We start from the raw sequence: 26,005 nt of genomic DNA on the forward strand, positions 1-26,005 counted from the left end.
ATACATATATATATATATATAATTATAATATCTAAGTAAGGGGTGCTTACACCACCTTACCCAGGCTGCAAGTGCATATATATATATATGCCGTAATCGTTGTAATTAGAAACATTGACAGTATTTTTTCTGTTTCTAATACCATGTGATGGCACATTGCACTTTAAAAGGGTGATCAGCCCTCGTGACGGTGTCATGTGATCAAGGCTATCTCTAGCCGAAACGCGTCATGGCGGACTGGTGCTGGGCCACTATCTAAAATAAAAAAGATTTGCACCAAACTACGGGTCTTGCTGGTTCCTGTGTCCACTGATCGGCTGATTGGCTGTGTGTTGTTCAAGGAGCGCCACGTACCTCGTATCCTAGCTGGGAAGCTTCACCGGCTTGTTGCGAGACCCCTCCTCGCTTTGGGCGAAGTTGCAGCGAGAAGCAACTTTCCTGCTTGGAAATTTTCAAAAGCTCCGTGTACGGAGAAAGCTGCCACGCCCCAGGGTTCATCGGATCTAACTGCCGCGTTCGTGAGGAAAACCCGGAAGTGGTTCGGAGGTTACGGATCGACGTCGGTTGGTCCGGACATCCTGAGCCTGCTGAGCGAGTACCAGGAGTGGCAGGCAAACGGACCGTGATATTTCCCTGTGAGGAGTTCCAAAAACGCTATCCGAGGACTACCGGTAGGACGCGTTTTTGAGTGTGCTTGTTGTTTGCATTTGCCCAGTATCACCATGTCCGCAGACACGTTAAGGGGGCGCATGGAGGCGTCTAAGGGTATGTTTACGGACCCCCCGGCTGGGGAGTCCGTTGCTCATCCCAGTTTAAAAGCTGCACCGGAGCAGAGCTCTGGATTAAAAGAACTGTTCAAGAAGTTGGAAAAGTGCAGCAAGAGTGAACAGTCGAAATGGTGGGAGCATACATCATTATCTGGTTACCTAGAGGTGGGTCGCGTGCCTAGGGGTCTGAGAATTTTACTGGCTCCATCATATGAAAAACCAGACCCCCAAATGTTAGCTGACTGGGCACAATGTAACCTAGAAAACTCCAAACGCTTGATGGGAATCCTAATACAATACGCTGAAAGCGATAGGATAAAGTTACTTGCGGAGATTGAAGTTATTAACACTGAAATAGAGAAATTTCCTCCTTCTGCGGAAATAACCAAATATAGAGAGGATATGGCTGCAAGACTCAAGCGGGAGGAAGATATTATAAAGAAGAGGAAGGCATACAAATTCCAGCGTGACCGGCTGGATTATGAGAATGGCCAAATTTTCACGTTTGCTAAGCGTTACGACAAAATTAAACAGCGGCATGGTAAAGAGATTTTGAATACAACTCCCTCCACAAATACTGATAAGAATACATCTGTGACAACTCAATTAATGGAAGTATCCTCTGTATCGGGAGAAAGCTCACAATATGAGAGTGAATCCGAAACGGAAGTTAGACGCCAACAGATGTCGGGGTTTTGCAGATTTACCCCAGGGCAAGAGATGGAAATGGTGACCCAAGATCGAAAGCTCACCCTCCGCTCTGGGACACAATCAGCCGCCGCCGGTGCAAGAACAGGAAACGCGCAGAAAGGCGGGTCTGCAACAAACGACGCAAACACAAATGGCAAGCCGCGAAAACAGCGCACCAGAAAACAATGGAACAAAACACAGGTAGCGCAACAGTAACAATATCAGCTACCTCAGAGGTTGTCCAAGCAAATGCGCAAGCGGTCATCAATCTGTCGGATGTCAACTTGACTCCCAAGGAAATTACAATACTCTCACTGGGACTTTCGTACAGTCCGAAGGAAAATTTTGACTATGCGACCACGAAAATCGATGTTTTTAAATTTGTTCGCAAGCTGAAGTTAAGGAAGCACTTTGCTTCGCGCAGTAGCTCCAATGACGATACTGGTAATATCAGTGAAGTGAGTGCTCCAACTACAATCTTATCTGGCAGTGAAGGTGAACCCACGGTGCTGGGAGCAGCGCTAACACAGGAGCTATTCGAACTACATCGAGAGGAGTTTGGTCCCACGACTGAGAGTCAGGACGCATTGGGGGGTGAACCATTACCAACATCATGTGCAACGAATTTCAGGTTAAAATCGAAATTCTGCCCCCTAATGTTAAAAGACAATATTGACATCTTCCACGAACGCGTTGTCACACAACTCAAGGAACTTCAAATTAAAACGGCAAACCAAATCAAACGATATGACCACAAAGATAAGGAATACCACATGTTAATTAAAAAACTGAGAGCCAACAAGAACCTGGTGATAAGACAATCCGACAAGGGGGGTAACGTGGTCCTTTGGCCACGCAAAATGTACCTAGAAGAGGCCCACAAGCAACTTAACGATAGAGAGTGCTATCGTCGAATCTCCATGCAAGAGGCGTTAAACTCAAGGAATGAAATCTACCTCAGATTATCAGCGTGGAGGAGTAAGGGCCTCATTTCAATGGATGAATACAAGTTTTTGAAAAAAGACTACCCGGTTACTCCGGTAATATATTTCATCCCTAAAGTACATAAATGTATAAATCAACCCCCTGGAAGGCCCATAATATCTGCCTGTAACAGCTTACTTGAGAACATGAGCAGATATATTGACTATTTCCTACAGGATTTTGTGAGGGGCCTTCCTTCATTTATATTAGACACCAGTGACTTGTTGAGAAAGATTCAGGATTTTCAATGGTGCCCTAATTATGTCCTGGTATCCATGGACGTTACATCGCTGTACACCAGCATATTCCATATAGATGGTTTAAGGGCTGTGCAACACTTTTTAGAGAAAAGAAATTTGTGCTTCCATGAGCATTCGAAAATGTTGTTGGACATGATTAATATTTGCCTAGAAAATAACATCTTTCTCTTTGCTAATCAGTTATTCATACAGACCAGGGGGGTGGCAATGGGGGCCTGCTTCTCTCCCAGTTACGCCTGCCTACACATGGGGTACTGGGAGGAGCAGGTCCTGAGGAAACAATTTGCTATTGTCATGGATACCAAAGTCAAACTTTGGCTAAGGTATATTGACGACCTGGTGTTTGTGTGGGATGGATCGGAGTCAGAGGTAACTCTTTTCATTGAGGAATTGAACTGTAACAACTTGAACATACAATTCATCAGTACCCTGAGCAGAGAATCTATAGTATTCCTAGACGTGGAATTGTTCGTTTGTGACAACAACTTACATACCAGACTTTATCGTAAACCCACTGCTGGGAACACACTGTTGCATGCTGGAAGCCATCACCCAGCACATCTGATACGTAGCATCCCTTATGGGGAGATGCTGCGTATCAGAAGGATTTGCAGCAGTGAGGAGGAATGCCGGCTGGCACAAGCAGCATGTAGGGCCAGATTTGTTGAGCGTGGCTACAAAACAAACACGATAGATAATGCTGTTAACAAAGCCAATAGGATTGATAGAACTGCACTCCTGGGCTCAGGTAGTGTACCAACCAGCTCTATCACTGTTAAAACTGATGGTGAGACTAGACTCATTATGGCGTACAATATACAACACAAAAGTATCCATAAGATAATTAAAGACAACTGGTCTTTAGTCTCATATGATCCTGTAATTGGATCTACCATCAGCAAAAATCCTAGCATTACCTACCGCAAAGCACACTCAATGAAAGATAGTCTGGTATCGAGTAGCCCAGAGGTAGTTTCAGGAACATGGCTGAATGATAGCAAAGGTTTTTTAAGATGCTCAAGCTGCAAAGCATGTAAACATGGCATCAGTAAGACTGAGATTTTTACTCCTCTTTCACCCTTTCCAGTTAAAATCCAACAAAAACTTAATTGTAAATCTGAATACGTTGTATACGTTTTGGAGTGCCCATGTGGTCTAAGATATGTTGGAAGCACCAGGCCGCAGGTGCATAAGCGCATACTGCAGCATCTGCGTGCGATCAACAATGCAGATGCAACATATCCAGTGGCCAGGCATTTCAACAGTAAACATGGAAAGGATGCATCCTTACTCAGATACTTCGCGATAGATTGTGTTCCTCCCCAAAGGAGAGGCGGTGATAGGGAGTCACTTCTAAGAAAACTAGAGACTCGCTATATAATCTTGCTAGATACTAAGACACCGTTTGGCCTTAACACAGGGGAGGACTGCCACACCTATCTCTGAGTATATCTGCTTTAGCCTTGGTGAGTCAGTCATTCATGCCGTTCTGTTTCTGTCTGCTATACTTGAGTTTTGCATTGAAGTAATCAGTAACTGTTAACTGTGAACTGTGGACTATACATTCTGTTTAAATACACTACATCCCTTTCACCCTCCATGACCAACAGTTATCTTATATAATTTTATTTAATTCACATATTTAAGTTAATATCACGCACTTGGTAGCACTTTTGCCATCAGCTAGAGTTGCACAATTAGCATATTTTGCACATACGCATTGTTTACATGTTAGGCTTTGGGATTTGCCCACTTGGGCATTATTGTAATACAGTGATCAAGGGTTTTAACATTCCACACCTGGATTCACAGTGTGTATATATATTAAATGATGTTTTAGTTATATTTTAATATTTATATAACTATTTATATGTCCCTTTTAACTTTTATAAGAATTTTTTAAAAGTTTATTACTGCCTAAGCCTTGCGAAGTTTCATGTATTGTATATTTATTCTACATGTGTATACTCAATACATACTGTATATAGTGTACAGTTTTATTGTTCATCAATTGCAACATGAATTTACGATGTTTATTGTGCAACTACGTTAACAGGATACGGGCATTTATGCCGTAATCGTTGTAATTAGAAACATTGACAGTATTTTTTCTGTTTCTAATACCATGTGATGGCACATTGCACTTTAAAAGGGTGATCAGCCCTCGTGACGGTGTCATGTGATCAAGGCTATCTCTAGCCGAAACGCGTCATGGCGGACTGGTGCTGGGCCACTATCTAAAATAAAAAAGATTTGCACCAAACTACGGGTCTTGCTGGTTCCTGTGTCCACTGATCGGCTGATTGGCTGTGTGTTGTTCAAGGAGCGCCACGTACCTCATATATATATATATATATATATATATATATATATATATATATATATATATATATATATATATATATATATATATATATATATGTATATATATATATATATACATATATATATATATATAATTATAATATCTAAGTAAGGGGTGCTTACACCACCTTACCCAGGCTGCAAGTGCAGACCTGTGGTGTCAGTTTGGAAGACTAACCAGGGGTGGCATAATACATGCTTCAGCCTCTGGTAGGGGGTACCTAAGGTACCATATACAAGGACTCACAAAGGTGACCAAGTAGCCAATCTGGTATGTACCTAAAGTACATGGTATCAATTTAGAGAGAGAACAGCTAGGCTGTGGTCCTGATTAGCAGGACCACAGCCAGACTAAAGTCGAAAAACCAGTGAAACACAGCAAAAGGCGGGTGTAACCATAGGAAGCAGACCCTACTCTCCTATACTCGTTATCTGACATTCAAAACTGATGTTGGGAAGTTTAGCCTTGGGAGTCGCTGTGGAGACTGGTGTCTCAGCCTACAGCCAAATCCAATGGCAGCATTGGAAGAGGATAATTCCTCTTTCTAGATATGGTCGGGGGTAGGTGTAGGCGGGTGGGCCAGACTCCGCTGGAGGAAAGGGCTGTGGGTGGTTGTGGGAGGGGGTAAGAAAAGGGAAAAGTCAATTGGAGGGTAACAAGGGATAAAAAGGTTAATAAGGCAGGTGAAAACAGTATTAAACTAATCAAACTAGAAGCTATAGTTAGTAGAGTATTATTTTTGATTTGGATTGGCTTAAGTGTTTAGTATGGAACCTGGCCGGTTTGAATAGTAAGATTAAGAGGTAATTATTAGCAGAAGAATTAAAAATGTATAACCCCCTAATAGCTATGTTAATGGAAATGCATCTCTCTTATAGGGATAATGGATTGGTAAAGCAATTAGGATTCAGAGGGATAGTGTGTACAGCACAAAGCATCTCTATACGGGGGGTCGCCATATTAAAGCATAAACAGTTAATGGGGTAACCTGCAAGACAATGACAGATAAAAGTGGGAGGTGGGCTATAGCTATAGCACAGATGCTGATAAAAGGAAGGAAATATGTATTTTGCGCAATGTATGGTCCTAACACAGACAACCCTACTATCTTTGTAGAACACGACGGGCGCATTTCATAGAATGCAGAGGACACGGGCTACAATAGGGGAATTAAGGCGGCTACATGAAATTAGGGATGTGTGGAGAACGTTATACCCTAATATACCTGGCTATACTTACTATTCTGCTCCACACAAATTATACTCCCGGATAGACATAGCTTGGGCTATTGTATGGTCGACAGATATGGAAATTTGTCCGAAAGTTACCTCCGACCACAACCCTATCCTTCTTACATGTAAGACAATTGATGAGAATAAGGTACCTAGATCCTTTTCGTTTCCTAGGTATCTACTATCACATGAGAAGTATGTGGGTAGGTTCGGGGTCAACTTAAAGTTTTTTTTAAGGAAAATACAGGATCAGCTTCCCCTATAGTGGTATGGGACACATGTAAGGCTGTTATTAGAGGGTACACACAACAGTATATTTGGCGACAAAATAAAGACTAAAGAAATTTAACTAAAGAGACAACATTAGCGATAAGTGTGGCAGAAGACCGAAATGCAGAGGGAGTTTTGAGGGGCAGTGACGATATGGAACAATTAGGGTTAGCTTTAATATATCTTCTTTCAACTTTGAAGACTAAATTCAGGGAGAAAAGCATGGCAAGATACAGTAAATACCGCTTGTCACAATACAAATTTGGCGAGAAATTAGGTAACATTCTTGCCTTTAAAGTAGCAATGATAAGGCCAAGGCTCATATAAAAGCAATTAAGGGGCCAAATGATATCTTGTACGAGCATCCACTACAGATATTTGAACAGTTTGTATACCATAATGATCCAGCCAAAACAGGAAGACATCTTTAGCTATATCCAGAATAGCTCTTTGATAAATATGGGGAATGAGACATCTGATTCTCTTGATGAGGGCATTTCAAGCTATGATAGAATTAGCAATTAGAGCTTTACCATCTGGCAAGGCAATGGGGGCAGATTCCATTCTCTTGAAATTTTATACAATTTTTAAAGATGTTCTGTTGATGCCATTTACTCAGGCAATAGAGTTTGTCAGAATTAATGGTAAAACTCCTGAATCATGGCATATGGCGCAAATTGTTTTTTTTCTTGAAAAAAAATAAACCAGCGGAGGAGTGCGGGTCGTATCGGCCAGATGCAAAAATGTATGCAAAAATTCTTGCGAATCGCCTAGCCCCAATAATGTCTAGTCTGGTCTCCCCCTATCAGCATGGGTTCATCCAAGGGAGAGACACTTCTGCTCACGTTAACATGGCAGTGACAGCCTTTGATATGGCAAATATAAGATCCACCTAACTCAGTATGGTACTGATAGATGCAGAAAAAGCGTTTGACCGAGTGGGGTGGAAATTTCTTTGGGCTGCACTCTCAGATTTTGGTCAATTTATGAAGCAGATGTAAGATCTATATGATAAGCCATGCGCTAAACTAACATATTCTGGCCTGCAGTCGTCAATCTTCCCGGTACTCGCAAGGGATGTCCCCTTTCACCTTTATTAGTTGTTCTCTATATAGAGCCATTTATTTCGGTTTTGCAAAATAATCCCCAAATAAGTGCTTTTATGTCTTGGACACGCTCTCTCGAGGTCATCGCATATGCAGATGACATAGCGGTCTTCTCAACAGAACCACTAAAAGTGATAACAGAAGCAGCCGGCAAGTTTGGATCAATTTCAGGCTATAAACTAAATGTCAATCAGACCCAAGTTCTTCTTAATCATAAACCGCTTGCCCCTGTGCAGGGAGTCTGCTCTGTAGCTACTTATCTGGGGGTCAGGATAGCAGCACAGGTAGACAGAATATTTTTTTTTAATTACGACACTTTGTTAAATGAGACAACGAAGTCTCTAAAAAAATGGCATGAGTTGCCTATTGGTATTATTGGCAGAATTAATATCATAAAAATGAAGATCCTACCAAAGTTTCTTTATTTTTCCGCTCTATTCCGTTACACGTTCCAAACTTATTTTTTAAACCACTAGATGGAATGCTAGGTTGTTTTATATGGGGATATAAGAAGGCAAGACGAGCAACAGATCGGTTGAAAACTCCCTTTCAGTCAAGGGGGGTCTAGAGTTTCCTGATTTTAAAATATACTTTTGGTCAGCCTGTTTCATTTGTTTCCGTAGTTTTATCAATCCTGCTAGCACCATCTTCTGTCATGAGTTTATATTGGTGGGAGAGCAATATGTTCCTGTATAGAATCAACCACCCAAACTATTTTAAAAGGGTAAAATTCAAGACTATACGGGACAGGGGGGCGTGGCCAACAGCATGGCCGACTAAGACGTGCATTGCCGGAGCTCCGGCCGAACGGCACTGAAATCCGACGATACAGATAACCCAGAGTACAACGAACTTAATCCACACAACCCCAAGACTTCCTGAGAGCTGGGGAATGCTCCTAGACTGCGGACCCGAGCTGGAACTGCCCGAAAGTTGGGAGAGCAGCAGCCGACTCTGCAGCACCCTGTGGGTCAAGATGGCGACCGCGACCCACTGCTGAGGCGGAGGCGCAGAAGGACGAATCCGCGGCCCTGGCAGAAGCAGGAATCCGAGCACTGAGACACTGCATTGCTCAGGCACACCCGGTGATATGGGGTGACCGCGATTGAGGTACCCAGAGGGGGTCCGGAGACTACACAGCAGCCCGGCCGCCTTTACCAAGATGGCGGCCGATGGACTCTGCGCCCGGTGATCGGTGGAGGTGACGATTGACGGCCGCCTCCGCACTGAGGTGGTACGGGGAAACGGCGGTGCCGAGTACCGGAGGAGCGGTGGTGTCGCCTGTAGCCAGGAGCGGCGAACACCGGGGACAGCGAACCGGAGGCTGCAGAGACGCTCACGATAGCCTGGAGAGGCTGCACCTGCGAGGCGTCAGAGACGGTCAGTGCGGGGGGACGTGCGAGAATGCCGGGGGTGCACTGAAGAAACACTGTGCGGTAGTGCTCAGGCCGTGCCCGCATTGCGCCGCCTCCCCCCCCTCCCCCGCCCGACACGCTACCAACGGCGAGCCGCACTGGATGCGGGGACTGTGACCGGGGGACCCGCTCACCCAGAACGAGAGAACTCCAGCGAGTCGTGATACTACCGGGCCCGTAGGGCAATCTGGAGTGGCGGTGCTTGGGGAGGCCCGAAGAGTGAGCGAGTTACTGCTGAGGCCCAGCCCCCCCCCTATATCGGCACGGTGCCCGGACTGTCCTCTCCGCGGGGACGAGCGGACGATACACTTCGCTGACACCTCCGGGCAACGGTGACGATGGGAGACGGAGGAGGCGGGCAGTGGAAGAGTGAGAGTGTGGCCCGCAGGCAGAGATAGTGACCACCAGAGACAGACCAGCGTGGCTGCCCGGAACACACACAGCCGCCCAGATCTAGTAGGGGCACATGGAGTTCGCCGGGTGAGCCTCGCAGCAACAGTGAGATACGGCGGGGAAAGGCCGCGCCCTTCGCCCTCTGGCGCTGCCGGCCTTGCCCTCCCTCCCGTGCCCATCTGAAGACGGAACATTCCTGGCACACAGGCCTCGGCCTGGGCGACGCCCGCAGGAACAGTGGGACGATCAAATTCAGGAGTCCCCAGGAAGCCAGTGATTACGTGGGGAAGCCACGGCGGAGCACGGGGGGCATCCGACAAGGCTCCGACGGTGTGGAGATCAGGGTGTGAGGCCGCATTACTGGGGGCAGGCACGAGGTGTCCCCCGCTGTGAGGTGCACACGAGGGACGTCCCTCTCCACAAAAACGGAGGCTCTGGGTGCTGCGAAATGGGCTGTAACTACCACCACCGGGTTGGCCTAACCCACGCTTTGGGAGTACCGGAAGTCGCTGGCAAATAACCAGGAGCGGGATTCTTCCCGGGGTGAGGACAGTCATGGGGAAGAGAGACCCGGTGCCTAAACCCACGAAGCAGGGCCCCATGGGCAACTTTGCGGCGCCAAAACATGCCGCGGAGCAGCAGCGGGCGATGTCCTGTCCGCAGTCCGAAACTGCGATGCTACTGGCTGCCATCCAGGCATCTAGGAGTGACATTCAGGAATCCCGGGCGGCACTGGAGGTAAAGATTAGAGAGGTGGGCTCCGAGATAACACTGCTGCGACAGGACTTTCGGAACCTAACTGACAGGGTAGCAGAAGCCGAAACAAGAGTTACTGAACACGATGCTTCGATCACGGCCCTGAAGAAAGACATGGCGGAGCTGCAGGCCTCGCACCGTCACCTACAATGGAAGGTGGACGATGCGGAAAATAGATCGAGACACAACAACCTTCGCTTTGTGGGTTTTAAGGAAGGAATTGAGGGGAGGAACATGGCCTCCTTTCTCCACGCCTGGCTGACGACTACTTTTCCGGCTGCGCAGTTCTCCACGTGCTTCATTATTGAGAGGGCACACAGGGCTCTCCTAGCCAAACCGCCGGAGGGCGCAAGGCCGCGACCAGTTATAGCGCGATTCTTGAACTATGCTGATTGGGATCTAATCTTACGGGAAGCCAGGAAGTTGGGAGAGATCCGGATGGAGAACACAACTATAATGATTTACCCGGATTACAGTCAGGAAGTATCGAAACAGCGCCGCTCATTTGACTCTGTAAAGGCAAAGCTGAGATCCATGAACATTACATACATGCTCCTTTTTCCTGCAAAACTCAAGGTGATCTATAAGGACAAGTCTATTTTCTTCTCGCATCCGGAGGATGCGTGGCAATGGCTTGAAAAACGTCCCATCCTGAATAGCAGAGAGGCAGCCGGACGGGAAGCTATGGACAGGTCAGTGCGGGAGAAGTCACGCTGGGAGCTTCCCAAACCGCAGCGAAGGAAACCCGGGAAGATGAGGAAACAAACGCCGGCAACGCCTTACCAAACCCGCGGTACCAGTGGCAGAAGGGGAGGCAGATCGACATCGCCAGGACACGGCTCGGTTGCGGGCTCCAGGTTTAGCTGCTTACGAAATGGTATCCGCTCAGAGGGAGAAGAGGGGGATGAGTCAGAGGGACGCGCCTCCGGTGGTGAGGAGGATGATGGCGTTGGAGACTCAGTTCACCCGTTGGTCAAAGAAATTCACAACCTGGAGCAGGACTCGTCGGGCCAGGGGCCCACTATGGACACACAGGACTCGCACTCATGACCGATGAGGCTCATGGACTAGTGAGATCGCCGTTCGGCCAATGGGAGCACGCAAGTTGACACGCCCTTAAATGTTGTTCGGGTTGCTTATACAGTTATTTGGTTTGTGATGGGTGGGAAATGTGGGAGGGCGACAGGCCTTCTCCCGTGGATAGTTTGGTCCCATGTTGGGATGCGACTGGAAGGGGAGGGAGGTGGGGAGGGGGGGGGTTGAGGGGGGGGGAAGGTTTTCGAATTCTCTCAAGTTGGGGTTCTGGAGAGTTAAGGGGAGGAGGGGGGACAGTTGAGGAGCAGCAGCATCACACCTTGCCACACTTAGTAACACTTCCACTACAGAGACCCACCTGGGATAAATGTCGTACTACACGATGGCGGGTACACTAGACGCCCTGCAGGTGGGTGACACGGGGGTCACCTTCTTAACGTGGAATGTGAATGGTTTAGGGTCGAAGATCAAGAGGGGCTTAGTGAACGCCTACCTCAAGAGGGTGACGCCAGATATCATCCTTTTACAGGAAACTCACCTTCACGGCAATAAGTGCGCGTTTATAGCTAGAGGCCGTTATGCTGTGCTAGCCCATGCTGGTTACACTACAGACTCCAGGGGGGTGGCGATCCTCGTTAAAAAAACTGCACCATTCACTGTCACCCGTACCTGGCTGGACACACAGGGGACATACGCAGGCATACAAGGGATCTGGAAGAGGCATAGGTACACAATTATCTCGGTATATGCCCCCCCGAAGCTACAGGCACGCACCCTCAAAGGGATCACAACCATACTCATGGATACAGCAGATACGATACAAATAGTGGGAGGGGATTTTAATGATGTTATGTGCGAAGCAAGAGACCGGTCAGGGACACCACGTACTCAGGGGACAAGCACGGCCTTAGCACGACAGATGGATGCCATTGGATTCACTGATGTCTGGAGATGGCTCCATCCCACCCAGGAGGCATACTCCTACTACTCCAGGGCTCACAGGGTCTTTTCAAGACTAGACTATATATTCATGTCCAGGCAAAACCTTACATCGAGTGACAGGGCAGAATACAAAGCGAGAGGACTGTCAGACCACTCTCCGTTGTATGCACAGTTGGAGTGGGAGGGAGGAGGGAGGAAGACAGAATGGCGCCTAGCGGCATGGGACCTCCAAACTCCGGAAATACGGCGGGGCATCAGAGCTGACATTAAGGTTTATGTGGCCGAAAATGAGGGTACGGTGGATTCAGGGGTCACCTTCTGGGAGGCGATGAAGCCGGTCCTGAGAGACCGAATACAGAGCAGGTTGGGAGAGAGGCGGCGAATGCAACAGGCTGAGGTAGCTAGTATGGAGACGTCTATCCTAGCCCTTGAGACAGACTATAAGAGACAGAAGGAAGAGGTACTACTGCGTAAACTATTGGATGAGCAAAGACAGCTCAGGGAGCTGGTCACAGATGAGGCGCGTACACAGGCGTTGGCAACCCTGCACCGGTTGTACGACGTGGGTGACAAGTCTGGCAGACTCCTAGCATGGCTTGGACGCAAGGAAAGGGCGGCGAGGTGGGTAGATCGGATCTCATTGACCGACGGCAGACAAATACACACAGACGAGGCTATAGCGGACGCCTTTGCGGCCTACTATGAAAGCTTCTATAGAGCCAGGGACTTGGGTACGGAGGAGGACGCGCTGCAGTATATGGGCGACATGGAGATACCGACTCTGTCCCCCGAGGCTAGCGCGGCTCTAGAGGCGGAGGTGACTCTTGAGGAAATATCTGATGCCATAGCCTCGCTGAAACCAGGGAAGACCCCTGGGCCGAATGGCTTTCCAGCTGAGTTTTTCAAACGGGCTGCGGATCTGCTGCAGCGTCATCTAAAAACCCTGTTCTTGGAGGCGTGCCAGACGGAGAGCTTGCCGCCAGACCTCGCCTTGGCCGATATTGTCCCGATTTATAAGGAGGGCAAACCAAGGGACGAATGTGCCTCCTACCGCCCCATCTCCCTCCGCAACATGGAGACAAAGATCCTAGCCACCATTTTAGCTAAAAGACTGCGGTCGGTAATAACGGATCTCATACATATGGACCAGTCAGGATTCCTCCCGGACAGGGCGACCAAGTTGAACCTCCGTCGCACGCATAACTGGCTACAGGAGGTTAAGGGAAGAAGTGAGCCCCACTGATTCCTCTCCCTAGATGCGGAGAAGGCCTTCGACGCGGTGCACTGGCCTTTCCTTATGGCGTCGCTACAGAGGTATGGGTTCGGCCCTAAGTACCAGACATGGGTCCGTCTCCTGTACTCGGCACCGAGAGCGCATGTTCGGGTTAACAGAAGGTTATCCCGCGAATTTCTAATCGCCAGGGGCACCCGCCAGGGCTGCCCGCTATCCCCCCTTCTATTCACACTCACTACTGAAATTCTAGCGATCAAGGTCAGACACAATCATGGGATTAGGGGTTTCTCGCGGGACGGTATCGACTCGGCGCAGGAGAAAATATCCCTGTACGCCGACGACGTGTTACTGTTTGTAACCGAGCCAGACACAACGATCCCGGAATTGTTCAAGAAGCTAGATGGCTATGGCGCTAGGGCAGGCCATACCGTGAACTGGCACAAATCAGTCCTCTACGACCCGCAAGGTCTGGAGCGGGGGAATGCCTAACGGGGCAACTCATACATACCAAGGAAGGCTTTCAATATCTGGGAATATTCATCGCTCTAGACAGGGGATTATCCTTCAGCAAGAATATTGCCCGAGTCATGGACTGCGCTTCGACAGAGATGAACAGATGGCGACAGCTCCCACTCACCCTACTGGGACGAGCGGCGATAAATAAAATGATTATCCTACCGAAGTTTCTGTACGCGCTACAGAACGAGTATTACCCACTGCCAGCAAAAACGATGAATAAAATCCATGCGGACCTTAGGGCCTTCCTGTGGTTAGGGAAACAGCCGAGGGTGGCCCTTACAACGCTGCAGCGTCACCAATATAGTGGTGGGATCTCCCTTCCTAACCTGGAGGCGTATTACTGGGCGGAACACCTTACACCGATTAATGAGTGGTTGCATGCGGCAGCGGATCACCCCACATACGCGCTAGAGAGGGCTAAGTTGTCCACCAAAAACCTATTATACTATTTATATGGAGGGACGATGGGACCGTCGCTTCTACCGGCCACGATGATCACATTAACAGCATGGAAAAAGGCCACGGTGCGCATGGGATGGGACAAGAGGCCCACCCGGCAGACGCCGTTATGGCACTGTAAATGGCTGGGGGAACTCAGTAAATTGCGTGGCTTCGGAAGATGGGACGATATAGGTATCTCAACAATTGGGGATGTGATTGCACGAGGGGAACTGAAGTCCTTCCAGATGCTTAAGAATTAATTTGGTCTCCACAACACTCAGTTCTACAAATATGCACAGTTGAGACATGCATGGAGGGCGCAAAACATCACACTCACAGATATTCTAGAATACGCACCACTAGAGGGTAGGTTGCTTCAGGAGCAGATATTGGGACGGGCGGTATCCCTCACCTACAAAACACTTACTAACAACATGTTAGGCGACTTGCAAGGATTACGGAGTAAGTGGGAGGCAGACGTGGGAGGTATGGAAGATCTGGATTGGGAGATGGTCCTCATGCACCCCCGTGAGGTGGCGATTAAATCGAGGCTACGCCTAATCCAGATGAACGTGCTCCACAGAACCTATTTTGATGGAGTGCGGCTTTTTAAAATGGGAAGGATACCAGATTCAACGTGCCTTAGGTGTCGCCAACAGAGTGGCGATTTTTTCCACACGATATGGGCGTGCGACGCCATACAAATATATTGGGATCACATATTCGCGGAACTGAGTGAGGTTCTGGGAGTGGCTCTAACGCGCGACCCTAGGCTGGCCCTGCTAGGTATGACAACTGAGGTGGACTTGGCACGCCCTCTGCTAATCTTCTTGGTCCTTGCATTGGTGGTGGCAAAGAGGGATGTTGCAACATACTGGGGGGCGGCTGAAAAACCAGATATAGAGGAGTGGAGGAGGAGCCTGGACTTGTATATGGCCGCAGAGAGAGTAACGTACAAAGCTAGAGGGTGCCCTAAGAAGTTCCGGAGAGTAAGGGCAAAATGGAGACAATACCATTGTCTGGAGTGAAGCCGATATGGAGAAGTGTTGAAGGACAGGAGGGTTTTCTTACGCAGTAGATTTGCCCGACATACTCACAAGGGCCACACGAATACTGACTGACTAGACCATGTGAGAGAGTGAGAGGAGGCCTTGCGAGGGGGGGTAGGGTGGGTCTGAGGGGGTGGAGGGGGGTTGGGAGTGTATGCTGCTGCTTTGGGGGATGTTTTATTATGTTCACGTTGATATCTTGCATTTTACTCTGATACTTATGGAACAAAAGTTGCGACACTTACGGACAGAGGCGGAATGTTGACGCCCTGCCGACTGCTGATTTTCTGCAATAATTATGCTTTTTGATGCAACAATAAAAAGTATTTAAAAAAAAAAAAGACTATACGGGACGGTATACTTATTTGGCGTGCTATCCTGCTTAATGGTAACATCTCTCCTTATCATAATAAGTTTCCGCTTTGGCATAATCCAGGATAGCCGGAGATATTCCATGATGCTTTGGGTAAAAAATGGGCTAGATGTGGAGTTACATGTTTAGGAGATTTGTATGACTATAGTGACTTTGTCCCATTTGAGAGACGCCAGATCAAGCATAAACTACCAGACCATATGCTGTTTAAATACTATCAGATTCGAGATTACTTTTCGAGGGATCTAAATTTGATAAACATAACCAATTCCGAGATATGGGATTTTCTGTATGCAGTAGATCCGAAATCTCTGATCAGCAGGGTGTATAAATGGCTAAGTAGCCGTAGACCAGACGACTGTGAGGGATTAGCTGATCGGTGGAGTAGGGTGATGGAGATGCCGGTAGCGGTTAGCACTATATCACAAGCTTTCAGTATAATAGACAAGGCTTTGCACTCTACTAATCTACGACTGCAGCAACACCGTACGATATGTCCCTTATACTATACTCTACAAAGAACAGCTAAATAGTCATCGGATAATAGTATAATTTGCGAATGGACAAAATGCCCAAGATGTAATTTATATGCAGCTGACATCAAACATACTTGGAACTGCCAACATTTTGGCAGAAGGTTGGGAATGTGCTGCGTCAGAAGTTGGGGAAAGAAGTGCCTCTGCCGATCATTGAAATCATGATGGGATATAGTTCTGTGAGTTCTAAATGTTAACAGTCTGCTTGCTATTCTACTAGTTTTGGCAAGATTAACTATAGCTAGGGAGTGGATATCATCAAAACCTCCATCTGTCATGGATAGGTGGCTGCTAGTAAGCAAATATATGATATGGAACACGCGCTGGCTAAGACAAGAAGTATTCGCTCTATAGCTAAATGTACTGCAATCTGGGGATCTTTGTTCTAGGTGATATAAGTAGCACGATATAGGGGAGGTTAAGACTGGCGTGACTATCCCCTCCAGCTGATGTATATGAGTTTATTCATTAATCCTTCTTTTCATTTTCTTGTAACTTCTTTTTTCTTCGTTTTTTTCTATTATGTGTATAATTATTGTGTTTTTTTAAATGTCTGCTTATATGCAATTCTGTGAATCTTATTTGCCTTGCGTTTTTTACCCCCTCATTGACAAATAAAAATATTTCAAAAAAAGAAAAGAAAATATATATAGAGAAATATTAGTCTTACTCAGAAACTTTCAGGAATAAGCCCCAAGAGTTCCGGGGGGGGCCCGACCTTTTGTCACACACTGTGTTTGCGGCAAGAAAGAAAAGAGAAAAGAAAACACAGAGTTGTGTTTTTTTTTTAACTTTATTTTTCGATTTTCATACACAATGATCAGTAAATCAATACAAAAGCGGTACATTGTCAGGTGTTCAATTAGATAACAGTGGTATACTGTAATATACAAGACATATCACATGGCATCAGCAGATAGAAGTTGTTGGCCGGGCAGTCTAAAACCACAAACAGTCAGTTACCCTACCCCAAGGTCAGCGATCTGCCGGACTAGCCCAGCCATCGGTATGACTCCTCAGTACATCATTCCCGGTCCAGTGGCGTCCCAGTTACAGTATTGTCCTCAGTGTGCATACAATATACAATATCAACAGGAGTGGTGCATTCACCCACTGCACCCCTAACCCGCCCCCTCCGGTACAATGCCACTCTCCACCTGCGTATCAGAGTCCCTGTTTTTCTCTACAATGTACGCCCTATATGGACCCCAAATTTCTTTGGGACGGGTTGGGCTGGGCAGCAGGGCTGCATAAACTCCACTATGCACATTGCAATATGCCAGGCTTCAGAGCCATGCCTAAAGCGTGGGGGCCTGTTTCTTAACCCACATTAATGCTATTTCTCGTTTTGCCAACAGGAATCCAAGCGCTACAAACCTTCTTACTTTCTTAGGAAAGTTAACCATGTAGCCCAAGAGAGCTATTTCCGGGGTGGGGGTCAAAGACAGTGAGACCATACCGCCCCGTGTGGCATGTACCGGTTCCCAATATAGTTGAATTTTCGGACAAGTCCAGGTCAGGTGTGCAAAATCGGCATAGGGGCGGAGCACTTCCAGCACTGGTGTGACCTAGATGGGTCCACCCTGTGCGACCAGGCGGGTGTGTGATATATCCTACGAAGAAATTTAAAATGTAGAAGTTTGTGCCTGCTGTTAAGGGACAGCTCCTTCGTGACTCTGCAACACTGCCCCCATTGGTCGTCCGATATTGCCCAGCCCAAATCTCATTCCCATGCCGTGCAAGCCTTAATATCCACTACCGGGCGGTTAAAAACGCACACGTATACATTTTAGAAATCAAGTGAGCGCCCGTTTCGCTTTCAATGATTAACGTTAATGGAGCAGTGGGATCAGGTGCAATGGGGAATGAGGGAGAAGTGGCTCTCAGCTTGGAATGTATACGCCGCAGTACGAAGGCATCCATGAATGAGCGGTCCTGGAACCAAACATCTTCAACCACCGAGAAGACATGATCGTTCGGGAATAAATTGCCCGTTGTTTGGACCCTAAACTTCGTGAGTGTGCGGTGCGTTTAACGAATGTTTCTCCCGTTATGGGGAGCCATGAGGGGTTTAGGAGCGGCAAAGCCAGTGAATACAATAAGTCCAGTCCCAAAAATCTTCCAAGCTTCACCCTCGCCCAGCTAGTGGCGGAAACTGTTTGAATATCTAATGGGTCCATCGGAACCCCTTTGGGTAGAACAGTGGATCATTTCTGCTGGAGCACCAAATCTGCCTCTGGTCTCAGGTAGGGGATCCGGCGTCTGGATGGTACCAAGCATAAGAATAGCTGCACTGCGCCGTTAAATAATATAAATACATATCTGGGACTCCAAAACCTCCCATCTCATAAGGAAGCTTACCCGCAGTCTCTTACCCCCCATACCAATCTGATAAGGTGTTATCTCACCTGCAGGAAGAATGATTGAGTGAGGGGAATGGGAATGTTGTTAAAAAGATATAAAAATCTCGGCAGGACTACCATTTTAATAATAGCGATTCTTACCGCCATAGATAATTTGAGGCGTAGCCATCTCTCTGTATGTGCCTCCAAGGTACTACTCGCCCGTCCATAATTTAACCTGCTGGTAGTGGTTGAGTCCATGTGGATATGGACACCTAAATATTTAACCGTATCACGACACCATTCAAGTGGATATTCACAGTCCCAAGAAACAGTGCTTCTCGTTAGCGGAAAAATCACAGATTTGTTCCAGTTAATACCAAGTCCTGAAAACCGTCCGAACCGCAATATCTCCCTGATAATGAGCTCAAGGTTGAGTTGTGGGTGTCTCACATATAAAACAGTGTCATCTGCATAAAGGGACACTAACAGGGGGCCAGTATTAAACTGCATCCACAATGCATGCAAGTGGCGCTCCTGAAAGTGCCTGATCAGAGGGTCTATTGCCAAAATAACAATAAAGGGGACAAGGGGCAGCCCTGTCTTGTACCTCGAGACAAGCAAAAAGGGGGGAGATATTGTTCCATTAAGGCGCAGTCTAGTCGAGGGCCCTGTATATAAAAGGGCGGTGGTGGATACAAAACCTTCAGGCAACCCCATGCGACGCATCACAAAATAAAAAAGGGCCATTCCAAGGAATAGAAGGCCTTTTCAGCGTCTAAAAATACCGCAGCTGCTGGAACCTCAGGATCTATTCTATGTATTACAGCAAACAGGGTCCGCAGATTTAGCGAAGTGGATCGATGGGGGACGAACCCGGACTGGGCTGGAGATATGATATACTCCATCAATAAAGCCAGACGGATGGCGATCACCTTAGCCAAAAGTTTATAATGCAGGTTTAGCAGTGAAAGGGGCCTATATGAGCCACATAACGAAGGATCTTTACCTGGCTTAGGGAGCAAGATAATGACAGCTTCTCTAAAGGTGAGTGGGAGAATACCTTTCTCTAATACCTCCGCGTAAACCTCTATCAAGTGTGGGACCAAAATATCTTTGTATGCTTTATAAAAATCCGCTGAGAACCCATCTAGACCAGGCGCAGATGAACCACTGAGAGCATCAATAGCCTCCACAATATTTTCTTGAGATATAGGAATAGCAAGAAAATCCTGCATGTGTTTCTCTAGGTAGACTAGCGCAATTTCTGAAAGGTAATCCTCCTGAGCACAGAGATCGCTACTTATTCTAGAAGTGTACAGGGTTTTAAAGTGGGCCAGGAAAGTATCACCAATTTTTAGTGTGGAATACACCAATTGGTCATCTGGTCCTCTGATTTCAGTTATATAAGCCTTACTGTAAGGGGGGCGAAGTATGTGTGCCAGTATTTTGCCTGGATGCTCGACTTCTCCATGCCTCCTCGCCGTGTAGTGCTTACCCAGAAATAATAGTTCCCTCTCTGCAGCGTCACGGAATTCTACCATCAAAGCTAAACCCTGGGTCTCCCCTGCAGCCGAGGCGTGTACTAGTAATTGCGAGTCCAAAGTCGCTATTTTGATCACCAAACGATAGGGCATAAATCAAGACATACTTTTGCCACCAAAACGCCACGTTCCGTTCTTACTACGTTCATTTACCATATAGAGTACAGACACCACGTTCTTAAGTCACTATCATGTACTCACATGTGTCTGTTTGTTTTTCTGCCTTCTTCCTTAACAAAAACTGAACTATTAGAGGAAATCCTCCTCTTCCACGTATCGCACCTTAGCATGTGCGCCACATAGTGGGTCTCAAATATACACTCTTTAAGACCACTATTTTAATTCACACACATACAAGCCAGTTTAATACTGATACCTGGCTAAAACATGTTGACCACACTGGATACTGAAGTCATTCATTATCTCCACTAATATCCACCTCTCAGTTTTTATAACTGCCAAGGGCCCGCCATTAAAATAGTCTTGAGTCCAGGGAGCCTTTGGACAGTTTTTTAATCCACACACTATTCACCTTCACTGCACACTCACGGCACAATACCCGCTCTGCTGTAATCAGGCGTTGAAGCACACCCGAGGCACACTCAGTGCCTCGGATGAGACCCAATGATGAAGCATGCCACCAACTAGGTTGGTGGGTGAGGGTCTTCATAAAAATCAACATTTTTTTTCATAATGTTTTATTGAAGGGCATAAGGCTGCATGCATAATATCCTTCGCAGTTGAATACATTTAGTTGTCGCTGCTAAATCTCCATCCGTTAAAGTATAGACTGCAGAAACTTGGGTGCACAATCCTCCCCTGTTGGTAAGACAGGAGGTGTTACTGAAGTGGTTCCTGAATTACAGGGCAAATGCTCATAGCTCCAAGTATCCCACTCTCCAGGATCAGTGCGAGCGATTATGATGAATTGGGCTCAGTCTGTCCTGCTTTTCCTCAGAACTCGAGACAGTGGCAGGAACGCATGCAGCAGGACCCTTGTCCGATTGCAGCCGTAATGCATCTCCTCGTGTGTAAATGCATCTCCCAGTGTCTTTCTTGAAATAAACTCAAGTGCACAGTAGTTACGACACCGCTGGTCTCGCCTGTGGCAAATAGAACTAAGAAGGGCATGTCATACTGGCTCCTTGCCACCTCTGAGTAGAGGTGCCACGGTGGTGTGCCAGATGACATCCGCTCTTCTCATGTACTTTAGCATTCATGCTATATGTTTGGCAACCAGAAAGATGTTCTGCTGCTCCAGCCACCGCCAGAGACATAGGGCTTGCTGGGACAGGGTACTACATGGTGGTTTTGGGATCTGTGATGAGATGTAGCAAGCTTAACTTGATTATTGCAGGAAGATTTTCAGGATCTGATGGATCGCCCGAAACTCCAAAAGGCTGGTGTACGGCTGGCTCTTCGGCGGACCCAAAGACCTCTTGAGTGGGTGGGCTTACTGCAGACAGGTTGGCACTTGTCCACCATAAAAAATCTTCAGTCATCTTCTGTTTGATAGCGAGTTAGTGGGTAAGTATGTTAAAGACTAGACTCTTCAGCATTTTAGATGAGGAGGGAAGGAGTTAGCCACTGCAGTGTTCGGTGGGAATTGAGTGTTGAAGGATGAGGGTTCAGTGAAAAGCTATTGAGTAAATGGCGGGACAAATCAGTGATAAATTAAAGAATTGATGAACAATGTGAAAGAAGTTTTGAGGAAGCTAATGTGAAATTCAGTGGTGGAGAAAAAGAAAGATGAATTTGGAAGGTGAGGCATAAGAGGAGAAGGGAATGGTGAGTAGAGTTGGTAAATTAATGGCAGAAGGGATACATTAGAGAATTGTCAAACAATATAAAAGCAGTTGAGAAAGGAAGTGAGGAAGGGTATGAGAAACTCAGTTGATAGGGCATTTATAAGATAGATAATGATACACCACTACAAAATTAGATTTTTCGGGAGATCTAGTTAATACAGAGACTAAATTGATAGATAAATAATTAAATAACAGCAGTGGAACAGTGCAACAGGGGGAGGTTCAATAAGTCCATGTTGCTTTGTTTGGTCTGATCTTTATTTTGAGAATATGTGAACTAAATGTCAATGACAATGCTTTGAGATGTATGTTATGGCAGATGCCTTCTGGATCCAGGGGCCCTGCCCCCTGTATGACGGTTGACACAATAAAACTTGTTTCTAAAAAAAAAAAAAAATGTTTTAATGAAAAAAAGCCCAGAATACACTCAGAGAAAGATAGGCAAAGTTGCTCCCCATGTAGCCATTATGGGTTAAAGGACAGGTAAAGAAGACTGAAGGTGCAAATCTGCAATCCAATGACATTTCTATTATTTGTAAAGATTAATTAATTAGAAGATGTTTTACAGTGATCATCAAAACCACTTGCCCCCACATTAGTGACAGAAAAGAAAAGAAATATAGGCGTTTATGTACTACGGTTCTTTACATGGTGCATCCTAAAAGTTAAACTGAAAGTACTTGGTGCCAGATGTATGACCGTTTTTTGCGGTCACAAACGGGAAATCGGCCAATTTGCAACTGCAAAAAAAAAAAAGGGTGGTGGTATGTACAAAAGCTATTTTGCGAGTCGGCGACTTGCAAAATAGTGTTTGCGAGTTGCTATTAGGAAGAGGCGTGTGTGCCAAGGGCGTCATTTCCTAATATCAAGTCAGAATGGTATGTACCATTGTTTTGCGACCACATTTGCCGTTGCGAAATACTCACAGTTTACCACCTACTTCAAGTAGGTGGTAAATCACTCGCAAACAGGAACGGGTCCCCAGGAAGCCCCTTCCCCCTTGTGAATAAGTGCGAAAATATTTTTTAAGAGTAGGCAGTGGTCCACTGTCTGCCCTTAAAAAATGTAAAGTAACATTTTCATTTTTTTTTTTTAACGCATCCCATTTTCCTCTAAGGGAAACGGGTTGTATTTGGAAAAAAAAATGCTTTATTGAAAAATCAAACACAGACATGGGGGTCTCGCTGTGCCCAGCAGGTCACCATCCATTTGTTTGTAAGCCATTCCCAATGGGTCGCAAATTGCGACCTGCCTCATGAATATTAATGAGGCAGGTCTCTTGCGATCCATTTGAGAATCACAAACAGTGTCTCATACACTGCTGTAAGGATGGAATAATACCAAGGCTTTTAAAGAGAGAGCTGGAGCTGCCTTTTAACGAATTTTTGTAGGGGTTGCTCAGTAGATGGGCATGAATTTGAATAGAGCAAGAGGACTCAAAAACGCTGCTTAGAGTATTTCCTTGGTACAAGAGGTGAATAAAATTTGTATAGTAGCTAAGTACTGCCTCCAATACATATAAATCTTGTGTATCAGTCTAGCATCTTGAGAATCTGGTAGCCCAAACTGCACTAATATATAGGATTCCATGCGTGATCTTACTAACACCTGGAGCACTGCCTTTAGCCATATCATCATTAAACTTCTCTGGTTGCTTCCAGTCTTACCTTTAGGTCCACCATTTCAATGTAACCCAGTCTCACCAATTCTTTAAGAAGTAGTTTGGCAGCACAGAGTAATATATGAGTAACCAAGATAACACTGTGCCAAGAATGCCTACATTCTGGTCAAACGCCTGTCATGTGCAACAGGTAACCAAAGCTATTAGAGTACATACCTTGTGTCCTTGGTGCTTTCCATACTCTTTGCAAACACAGCACATAAGAGGATTGGCTTTGCAATCGTCTTCCAAACAAACAAACTCAATGGCGTGAACTTGGTGCTGGCAACATAAGGTCTTCTCATGCGGCTTATCAGCGAGAGGCACACGCCTATGCTTTGCAAGTGTCTTTGTAGAGTGAGTGAGTTGAGAACATTCTGAACAGAGGTGAGTAGCACAGACTGTGCAATACATGGATGCCACATGTGCTTCATCTTCATCACAACGTATTATGCTCTGTAAGTAATAAGAAATGAGGACAAAAGATTTTTTTTAAAACTAATATATATAAAACTAGTTAAGATAAAGGAAATAAAATACAATATCACTAAAGAACAATTTGAAATAGGAATGTGTAGAATGTGAGAAAAAGTAAAACATCAGTCACATCATGTTTACAGGCTAGACCATTTCTTGAAATTTGTATTAGATAACTAATTCAATAAAGGGTTATCTGCTTGATTTGTCGACTTCTATATTTTATTTAAACATGCACACTTTAATTACAATTCCATAAAATATACAAGTGGCACATGCATATTAAGATGACACTACTGTTACCAGTAATAATGCAGACCACTGGAGTTTTCTCTAGAGAAGAATAACAATATGAACAATTGGTCGACATCCTAGTACAGACCATATTGAGCAACCAATAAAAGATTTCACGGCTGGAAACAGTGAACCACTCTCCACCCCAGAAAGTGGCCAAGAAATTATTTATCTAATTCTTACAATCATTAAATGGCTAGCCACATTTAATTGAAACGAGCAAGATTGGAGGAAATGTTGATAACCCATACGTTTTTTGACTGCACATTGTCTTCATCTCAACTCGTAACCATGTATGTGCATTTAGGACTTTTTCAAAGTGAAACTGGTATTTGTGAGCTGGATTTTCAAGCTAACTATGCCAGTACTGGTACTGTAATTTGTAGCATTCCCTTGTTTAAAAATATATCTCTGGATCTCCATAAGTGTTCTGATGTTTTCCGATATAGTTGTTGTGCCCATAGCCTCTGAGGTCAAATTGCATGTCATCAACAATTCCCTTGGCCGGGTACCAAAACTATGAAGAACCTTCCCATCTTTCTCCTATTTAAAAATCTTTGTACAGATCAAGTGGTCTCAACAGGAGTAGAAGTTACATTAGCAAAGTGTAGCAAAATGTATGAGACCGATGAGGCACACCCATCTTAAACATAAAAAAAAAATCGGATGAATTTTCTATGCATAATCAGGCAACAAAGATCAACAGTAAGCCAAGAATCCAATTCCTGAAGAATGCATAGAATGTTTAATGTTTATGCAATGGTCTCTGGTGTAAACAAGAGGTCAAAGGCAGCTCAACTTGTGTCAGTTTAAATTCAGCCCAAATGAACCGGGTGTAACAAGTTCAAAGATATAGAACGCGGATCTCCATGATCTCTCCATGATCTTCTGTGATGTTTTAAAACAGCTAATGACGTGACGGAGAAAGTATGATGAGTTCACCTCCACATTCCAGGAACCAAATTGGTGTCCCATTGAAAATAGGAATAACCATCAAGATTGCTTCTTTATATTCTACTATGCCACCCTTAACAATACCCATCTTTTAGAGAAAATCTATTTCTCTGATGAAGAATGACAATCAAAGAGCGAGCCGACAAAAACGCTTGAAAATAAGGAATACAAGAAGGAAACAACCAGAAGCCAGACCTTTTCTAGGGAAATGTCAATGATTTGGAACTCCAGTTAAATATAGATCAAATGGACAACTTCACTTTTCCACCTGCGCAATAACTTAAAGGGCCTCTTTGTCTAAAAACATCTATTTCAGAAGCGACTACTCTGTAAGCTCACCACACATATATGCCAACAAAGAAAGCACCCCCTCAGCCCCAAATTTTTAGGCACGTCTTATTAGCCCTTGCCCTGAGCCTCTTGTTCTATTGGACAGAGCTTCATTACTTTGTGACTAGGTTTCTTCTATTTAAATACCCATACGTAAATGCAAAGATGAGTCAACCTGCAACTAGTTTAACCATAGGAATATACTTCTACACAAACCATATTAAAAACC

At 45.7% G+C, this 26,005-nt stretch overlaps 1 protein-coding gene across 1 annotated transcript in view; it reads right to left on the minus strand.

Moving 5' to 3' along the window:
- The window catches only part of TRIM23 (tripartite motif containing 23), a 429,923-nt gene that overhangs the window by 164,189 nt on the left and 239,729 nt on the right, over positions 1-26,005 (minus strand). The window contains exon 4 of the mRNA XM_086960694.1: positions 23,899-24,177. Coding sequence (XP_086816820.1) covers positions 23,899-24,177 — 279 coding nt within the window. The remainder of the gene's footprint in view (positions 1-23,898; positions 24,178-26,005) is intronic.

Source organism: Lissotriton vulgaris, chromosome 3_1, assembly GCF_964263255.1.
Source record: "Lissotriton vulgaris chromosome 3_1, aLisVul1.2, whole genome shotgun sequence".
Lineage (NCBI taxonomy): Eukaryota > Metazoa > Chordata > Amphibia > Caudata > Salamandridae > Lissotriton > Lissotriton vulgaris.